The sequence below is a fragment of the Austrofundulus limnaeus genome, unplaced genomic scaffold, assembly GCF_001266775.1.
Source record: "Austrofundulus limnaeus strain Quisiro unplaced genomic scaffold, Austrofundulus_limnaeus-1.0 Scaffold31, whole genome shotgun sequence".
Taxonomy (NCBI): Eukaryota; Metazoa; Chordata; class Actinopteri; order Cyprinodontiformes; family Rivulidae; genus Austrofundulus; species Austrofundulus limnaeus.
Window position 1 is genome coordinate 2,353,408 of NW_013952433.1, and position 9,494 is coordinate 2,362,901.

The following is a 9,494-nucleotide window of genomic DNA, read 5'->3' on the forward strand; positions in this document are numbered from 1 at the left end:
ACACACACACACACACACACACACACACACACACACACACACACACACACACACACAGAGTACGGCCCGTTGCCAATAATAAGACTTTTTAACGAGTCTCAACGCTTTGTTGATTTCAGACTCATGACTTTGTTGTTTTTGTGAATCGCACTCACTGAGGCCGGTATTAATCTTCACTGARTGTATACATAAGATGTCCAAGGCTGCGCTGTTAACTGGGAATTGTCATGCGACAAAGTTTGGTTCATGTTGGGTGAAGACTTGTTTGGTTCAGTGCTTCATTGGTCATTATGTTGCCAAGTCTGGTGTTTATAGCACTGGGGTGAACCCCTTCCCCATCCCCCCAGAAACTTTCTTCTTTTAGTAATTTCTGTTCATACATCACCATCTTTCTCCTTGCTTCCCTTTTCATCTTGGCTCCGCCTTTTGACTTCTGCAGCAAACTTCCCCTGGCCCAATTCAGTGTTTGTGTTTGGGATTCCTCAATGGCAGTGTGTGCCGAAAGACACTGAAGGCCCTGGCCAGTCAGGGTCCAGGTGCTGTTCTGGTGTTTGGCAGCTTTCTGCTTGTGCTTGACTAAGCTTTCTTCTCCAAACTGATTCTGCAGTTTTATCCAGTTTTCACAAGAAAACCTCTTCTCATTTGAAAATCCGGCGTTGTTACAAGAAAAACACGAGAACAGAGTGGATTTTCTGTTGATTGAAAGGTCATGCATGTTTTAGTTTTAGTTGATCCACAAAGTTAACATCAGAAACCAGAGTTGGACAGGTGTTTGAGAGAAGCACAAATGAGTTTTAATACATATTTTTGAAACTTAAAGTTTTGTACAGTGTCACTTTTGCATCAGATAGTTATTTTCATTGATGTCTTACGGTTATTGTATTGAAACAATTTATAATATGTTACAACACGTTCGTAAAAAAAAAAAGGTTGTTCAGTGTACCCTGTTAATGCAACTATTTAATGCAAAAGTAACTCCAAGTCCAAACAAAGCACTTGCTTGAACAGCTATAAAAATGTGTTCTTGTTCACACAGAAGGAAAGCAGATGTAGGATTTTGGTTATGTTTTTGTATTACAGACTCTGCAATAATCATTGGACTCTGTTTTTGCTTGTTTCTATCCACAGTATTCCTGATTTCACGCCACTACCCATAATTCATAGCGGAAGCACTGTTATCTTTTTCCGGTTGTGGTGTTGTTTACAATTAGGGGCATAGACCTTCCCTGTTTATCAAAGCATTTTTCTTTTAAATTTGGAGTAGATGGCCACATATCAGACAGAGGTTTATATACTGTAAGGATGTTTTTAAAAGCAGCAAGGACAATTCTTTATCAATGGCTCAGCTTTCACTGCTCACAGACTGATGAAGCTATGTCCCGATGTTAGCTAATAGCTACTACTGACATCAACTACCTCATCTTTCCCCGAAGACACACACATGCAAAATCATAAATGTCAACCGTTCTGGAAGTAAAATGTTCAGAAGCCCCTCATAATTGTAATAATATTATAAAAGTTTTGGTTTCTTCCCCTTATTCTAAACATAAAATTCACTGGGTGCTAGTTCGTTAGTAACTTTTAGAGATGAACTGGAGGGTTTCATACAGCTGCCGTCATTTTAAATAAATGTYAAACAAAAATAAATAAACTGCCTCAAATACCAGACACTTTTATAGCCCCTGGGCGATGCTAAGCTTGTCTTCTAAACGGTTGAGGCCCCACCTCCTCAGTATAAAGAACCRTCACAGATGTTGTGTAATGGACAGCTCATTTCWTAACAAGCCTTCCAATAGGGCAATGGGTGGAGTGTTGGACCAGAGAGTGGGAGACCATGGTTCGAGACCGAGGCAGACACAAACAATTTAATTATTTATTTTCGTTGGTTATGAACATGTTTTCTTATGTACCTCTATTGTTTAGCTTTTAGCTAAACAGTATTTTTATTGTTTAGCCTATTTGTTTGAGTTTCTGAGGTATTTTGACCGCTGCTGCTCCAATTACCTGCCCTGGTAACAGCATGCAGAGTGAGCGCAGAGGAAGGGGAGAAAAAAAGACAGGAGGAGGGGGAGAAAAAAAAGCTGTGACCGACTCTGCCTCTGGGTCTCACTCAGGGTCTCATATATACAGTTGTACGACAGAGCTTCTGCTATTATTAGCCATGCTAACGTAAACGCTGGCTTTGGAGGGCGGAGTTAATGTCAACAGATTTTTGGAGGGCGTTACCAACAGAGCTCATTAACATAAACAGCTTGTTCTGAACGGAAATCAGAGCAGGCAGAACTAGAAAATGGGAAATTTTATTATCTGAGAATTATTTTGTGCATTAAAACATGGTCTGGATAGTCCACAGACATACCATAAAAATTTCCAGGACCCATAATTGGTCTCCTTTAAATTAGGCCATTTATATAGTTTTGCCAGCATGCGGCTTCTAACCATAGGCAAAATATTTCTTTAAAGTYAAGATTAGTTGCAAATAATATGCTAAACAACCAGGCTAACAGTAGTTAGCGCTGATGCTAATGCCATTCACCAGTGGCTTTCATTCAGTAAAAGCAAAGAACTGCGCAATTAAACAGCAACAGGGGAAACACAACATTTAGAGTTTAACTCACCAGCTACAGATTCAGTGTTTTAATTGATATTGCTGGAAGCTGTCTGACTCACAGTGGTTCAGACGAGACGCCTTCAGCAGCAAGCCTTAGCCCAGATAGTGGTCTGGATCGGAGTGAATATGATCTCCATGGGAATTTTTGTCGATAAAATGAAAAAAGCAAGCAAACTCTCTTTGATTGGTTTTTCAGATTTAAAGCTGCCAGCCATGTTGGTTTACGATCCGCCTTCGTCGGCATAAAGTGCATTTTGTAGGACGCTAGGCCTTACTACGTCTTGTTTCAGCCAAAATGTTTATAAAGCATTTCTCAGTTTTCTTCAGTTGTTGTGCAGCCGACAAATAAACAAGACRAACACAAACTCATGATTGAACTGWTCAAGCTGCCAGTTAAAGCAAAAACAAACTAAATTTATTGTTATCATAACTATCTGAATGAATGAATTTCTTGTGCACCGGAAAAAGCGAACAGTGGGGGAGGGCTGTGGGCGGGGCTAGTGTCTGTCATGGCAGCCTACATAAGCTTCTCAGGAAACTTGTGGATAATGTGACTCATCATTTCTGCATGGTGACTGCTTTAAATTAACATTTCGGGGGGTATAGTTTGTGCGTATTCCTTCTTTTAACCTTGTACTCTGATGGCTTTGATATGAAAGGTTGCAATAAAAGTATTTGCATAGTGATGTGTTCTTGTTTTGAAAATCTTAGCKTACATATTTTTCCAGTATTTTTTTAAAGCAGTTTCATTGTGCTAAACTAAAGAGGTGAATTCAACATTAATTTGCTTTGGGTTAGCCCGAGCTACTTTAAATATTAACACTGCATAGTTGCCCTTTATGTTGATGTTAAAGGTGCAATATGCACAAAAGTTCAAATTCTCAGTTGCCAAGACAGATTTCTGTCATTTTGAACGTGACCAGGAAGGATTCCAATCATCTGTAAAAATGAGAAAGAGAAACAACATGTTGTTTTTTGTTGTGGCTTTGTTAAAGCCACCCAGTGTTGTTATGATACAGGATTAAACCGAGACTGCTTTGAACAAATAAAGCAAACCAAAGCTACGCCTCTAACTGAGAGGAGACGTCATTACTGCAATCATTTTTTCTTTGTGTCATATTGCATAGCCAAGGAAGTAGGAGGCTACAGAGCTGCACCCACTCACAGTAGCTATCTGTCTGTGGGAAGGTGGAGTAGCCTAAGAGACAGAGGGGGTCCAACCACCCAGTTCCTCTCATCATAAGATGCAACGTTAACCTTTTTCAGTTTAAAGCTTTTATACAATAAACAAAAACAACTCCATTTTGCATGTTTTGCTAAGTGAGTTTCATGTTGTCTTCCCCTTTGGGAATCAAACCATGCTATGCGGTAATTATATGCATGTTTGTTTTGGTATTTTGGGGGCTGGAGACAGACAAGCAACATTCACATTAGAGCCAGACCATTCCTTAACGCCTACACATTGACCCCAAGCAAAATATTTCACAWATTCAAGTTGAATATTTGATTGACAGTTGTGTTCATTGAAGCAATTTCTTTTATAGTGATGAGTCTATATATAATAGTTGAAAGTTTTGAGTGTCACATAAGATGTTTTGGCTGTTATGACATGGAAATTGTTGGTGTAAACTACAAAGTTTGTGATGTTTAAATAATTTATGAATACATGTGAGCAATAACAGTTGTGGTTTCAAACACACAACATATAATGGGAGCAAAAACGTTTCAAATCAAAAGTTTCAACAGTATTTTTGTTGAGGTAAATTATGTCAGGATCACAATAATTAGACTTAAGTACTGCAGTCAAAACAGTTATTGGTTATCTCTTGTGAACCAGTGTCCATGGGAGAGAATGAGATGTATAAGATTCAGATTTGTGTTGTAACTGCACTCTGCGACCTGCTATCTTTTATTCAACTTTCCTTGTCTTTTTGTGATCGCATGCATTCAAGTGTGTGTACTGTACTGTACTCTATAGCTGCTTGATACAGACTACATTTGGGCCAGTGATGCATTAGCCATGGCCAGAGATGGGTTGGTATGGAATAAATAATGGATACCATCCTTTTCCTCTGAATAAATCAAGACTAGATAAAACAGAGAGAGAAGAGAGATTAAATATGGGGGAGAGTAGAAGTTGAATGCCAGAGAGAAATAGAAGATTTGTCTAACTCAGGGGTGCCCAAACATTTTCCCTGAGAGGGCCAAAATGAAAATCTATCCAGGGCTGTGGGCCAAATGCAGTAAAATAATACATGAAATATGAATACTTTTCAAGTAAAGTCCTTTATTTTTAACGATTACACTATGCAATGGCCCTATTTTGTTTTAGTCTGTGCACTTGGAGAAAGTCTGCCATACTCTCAAGGAGCAAAGGCTCATGGGATATTTCATAAATTGATAAAATATGAGTTTTTGTGGCCTTATAAAGTGTGCAAATCTACACGTGGGGTTAAATCTGATCTAAATATTTATTGTTGTCATTTCATGTTTCATGTTTAATCCTAATAAATCAAAGCTAAAGTCAGCAGCATGAATGAAAACTACCTTCACTACAGCCCTTTTATATAGTCATTTGACCAATGGAAATACTGTGTTTCTACATAGTATAACAGGTTACAACCTTTTAACTTTGGCAACTGTTGGTGGGCCAAATCAAATGGCTTGGCGGGCCAACTTTGGCCCGCAGGCCCCACTTTGGGCTCCTCTGGTCTAACTGGAAGAGGGATATAGAAGCAGAATCAGTATTTTAAATTCTAAATGGGTGTCTCATTTCACCTTTTCTTGTTTTATTAATTGGCGTTTTGTATAAAAAAGACAACTGGAATGTGTCCATGGCTCATGTTTTGCCTTCTTTTGTTTTTCCATCAGGGAAAGGGCCAGACTTTCACCTTCCCTGACATCTTCCCCAAAAAAGACCAGACACCAGTGCCGGGCTCCGCAGAAGACCTTCACAAAAAGTTCATGGAGAGTGAAAAACAGAGGCTGAAACCCGACCCTAGGAAAGGAGGGGTCACCGATTGGTTTGGACTCTAAAGTGTCATCAAAGCTGGGAAGTCAGACCTCATATATGTGCCTGGGTGTTGCACTGGGAACAACATGTATTGATTTGAAATGCAACTCTTGTGATGTCACTCCTTTAAGACACACAAGTGTGTAGAGAAGAAGAGTGTGTGGGAGGCTGCAGACGTGTTTAACGTGTTTGCAAGGCTTCAGTCCAGTAAACAGACACAGAAAAGAATTGGTAAAGGAGGAGAGTGGCCAGGCTCCATCTTTAATGAAATCAGCGTACCACACACATCTCCATCACCTCAAATGACCTATACTTCTTCCTCATCAGTCTTCTCTGCCATCTCTTTTTCAGTTCACTCCTCCTATTTTTCTCTCCCCCATCCCCCCATTTTTTGGATGTTTCCCATGTGTCTATATCATCTGTTTTCCCTCCATCTTTTCATTTCTCTGGTTGGACACCTTATATGTATGGAGTACCAAAAATCCCGACTCCCAGCTAGTTGGACTTAACTACCTGTACTGCCCACATCATTTCCTCTTTTATGAGTTTGCCTTGGATTAATTGACCACTTTGTGTAAACAACAATTGAGATGTTGTTTCAGCAAGAACATGGAATTTRCTGTGGTGTAATAGTATATCAGTGTATTTTGTGGTAGCTTGCAATGCCATAACTATGGTAGGAGTCTTTACCCGATGTTTGTGTCTGTACTACTGCCCAGCATGTAAGACTTTCCAGTAAATTGGTGTTATAGTGAAAGCTGTTTTAATAAGAACTAATAAATGGTCAGTTTTCCAAAAGTACTTTGCTTATTGTTTTTAATACTGTCTTTCCCTCATCTCTCACTGGGAAACTGACACTTTAAGATGCTTTCTGCCACACAAGCTGGCTTGTGCAAGGGCCAGTGTGGTCTGGTAGATGTTTTGACAAAGTAATGATCTGTGTTTGACTCAGGACAGTGGAGGACTGAGTTCCCTTACCGTAATAAAGCCCATAAAGCAAAGGGTGGGGGAGACCTTTCTTGGGCTTGCTCTGGCCCTCCATTATCCTGACAGGCCAAAGTTACAGTAAGTGTCCCCCAGCCGTGACCACTAATGCTGGCAGGCTTAAAGAAAGGTTCAGTCCCTGACCTCACCCAGCCAACTCATCTATCACTAAGGAGAATGTCAATATTGATCTTGTTGGCCCATTGTCTGCTGCCTGGAACAACTTGCCCCCTGCATTGCTTTAAAGCAATGTGATTTGGAACAAAACAAGCCTCTAGGTATACGCAGTCACTCCATTTCTTTTTATTTTTCCMAACTTTTTCACTTTTTGCTTTCCTCCTTTCCCTGCTGCATTTCTTGCTGTTGCCCAGTCTGCACCTCTGAGAAACAGCAGAATAACTAAAAGGGACACCAAATTCCTTTTGTGTCTCGCCTCTTGGCCCAAACAGATCCCTCATGAAAGTTTGGTAATGAACTTCTGGTGTTTGCCAAGCCACAATCTTTCCCTGTCGTCCTCTTATTCTTTGTAATGGGGATACCCTGTTCCTCCAAAACTATTTTACACGTACATGTGTATGCTTCACACAACTGCTTCACATAAAACTAGGGTTTGCCGTGTTTTGGATGCCCCTCCCCCCCCYTTTTTTTTGTTTTTGTTTTTCTTTTTTTAGAGCTCAGAACATATTGAGACACTCAGGTTTMATGAGTTCATTTTTTCCTCTCACAGATAAATCCTTTTGTCATTTTAGGTATGCACCAAAAATTAAACAAAAACAAACTTATGAACAGAGAAACTTAACAAAAACTAAATATATATATATATATATTGGGGGGGAAAACAACAACACATTGAAGTAGAAAAATAAGACATTCTGTTTTACTATTCAACTGACTATGTTTAGAAACMTTTAAGGTATTATTTAGTTTATGTGTAATAATTATAAAGAGAGTATAGTTTTAATTATTAAAACCAATAAAATGTTTTATAGACTTTAGTCTAAATGGGTATATCTAATGGAAAYACACAGAAAAGATAACAGGCTCAAAATGATTTAGGAAGTTTTTAAGGGAATTTACTTCAAAGACTCCCACACATATGGGAAACAGATTATATTGATGCAAACCCACATGTCATCCAATGGTTTTCCATCTCAGGACTTTCTAACTGGAAGATTACAAAATATCTGACAAACTATGCATATTTCTCGGTAGTCCTTTTAGTTGTTTTAAAATGTTCTCATAATCACTTTAACTTCTCAGTCCGGTAATTGCCTTCTGTTTTAAACATGCTTTTTAATTGGATACAGATGGTCATTTTCTTAAATTAGTTATGTTATTCCTGTGAATGAATAATTATTTTTCCCAGATGGAATAAAGGAGATCGACAGCTGTTTGAATAGGTAAATTAATTAGTTTGACAGATGACTGATGGTGAAAGATTTACTAGAGGTTTACCAGTCAGTTCCACTCGTTTTCAGACTGACTCACCAATATGAAATTCAAAAATCTGATTTTCTTCTTGGTCAGCTAAGCACTTGTCRAAATTCTGTTTGTCCTGATCTTTGAATGCTATGACTTGACTAAGCTTATAATGCCTGTATTACATAGGTCCAGGTACATAGGTCTATTAAGTTCCCAGGCTTCTAGTAGAGGCCAGAGCTTAAAGTGAAGCATATGGAAAAAACAGGGTGAGCTGCATATATACATATATATATGCAGCACACTATTATTTAAAAAAAATCAATCRAAACTGGAATTTGCAGGTCAAAGCTGCTCAGAAATCAGAATTGACCGGAATTTAAAAATCAGATGTGACTAGATTTCTGATTGTTTCAATGCACTGCATTCCTCTATGTCTTCCCTCACCGCCTCTGTCTTCATAACCAATAAAACCCAGCAAGAACATTGCAAATAAGAGTTGGCTCACAGCTGGCAGCCATTTCCTTGTTTATAGTGGGKTTTTTTTTTCTTGTCTGTCAAAAAGATGCAGTGTAGTGGAAGTGTGAAGAAAATGCTGGATGGAGGTCTGTGGTAAATCAACTGAGCAAGCCACGTACTTCCTCTTTCTACTGAACTCAAAGTGACTACAGGCAGCTCCAGATTTATAGAGATCTATGAATGCAGAACAAGATACATCACATATAACGCACCGCGTGTTGCTCAGCTGCAGCGGGAGGGGAGGTCCAGCATGTGCGTGCAAGGTCCGGCGAGCTCGGAAAGGCCAAAGGGAGAAAGTGAAGATGGAAAATGGAGTGAAAAAGATGACATCATTAAGAAAATGCTGAGCTGGATTTAAGGGCTACTGGATAAAACAGGTTTGATCCCACAGTACGCCCCCCCCCCCACCCCCTTCTCTTCATCCTTTCGTTCTCTCTCTTGAGATGTACAGTGCAGGCTGTGTTCTCATCCCTACATGGTGAGTTAATGGAAGGGGGTTGAATATTTTAAACAACTCTTCACTCTCCTTCCCCGTCGTGCTCTTCTGTTTCCCTTTTTTTTTCTTGTTCAGCTGTGCATTAGTCAAGTGCACACATGACCCTGTTTCTGCCACTGCAGTCCACATTTGGAACCTGGATGACATCATCCTGTATTTTTAGAAAAAGCGGTGATACAGTGAGTGTCCTCCCTGCTTTTATGTACCTTCCCATCTCTCCTTGATGGGTATAATGCCAGCCCACTCCAAAGGTAAATCTTCAGCTGAAGATGCTCTGATGAATCCTGCAACTATTTTGAGCTGTAGCTTTGAGTCATCTTTCTTGAGCCTGTGGTGTGAAGTGATGGCCATGCTTTACTGCATGCAGGGCAGCAGGAAAATTTCATATCGGCCACACTGCAGCTTTGATTAACAATAAATGGTGGCTAAAGYTGAGCATATTTGATTACCAG

General features: G+C 39.5%; 1 protein-coding gene across 1 annotated transcript in view; it reads left to right on the forward strand.

Annotated features, from left to right (window-relative positions):
* mrpl23 (mitochondrial ribosomal protein L23) overlaps positions 1-6,425 on the forward strand; it is a 52,278-nt gene extending 45,853 nt beyond the window's left edge. Inside the window, exon 5 of the mRNA XM_014005575.1 lies at positions 5,483-6,425. Coding sequence (XP_013861029.1) covers positions 5,483-5,647 — 165 coding nt within the window. The 3' untranslated portion in view covers positions 5,648-6,425. The remainder of the gene's footprint in view (positions 1-5,482) is intronic.
* The last annotated feature ends 3,069 nt before the right edge of the window (positions 6,426-9,494 follow it).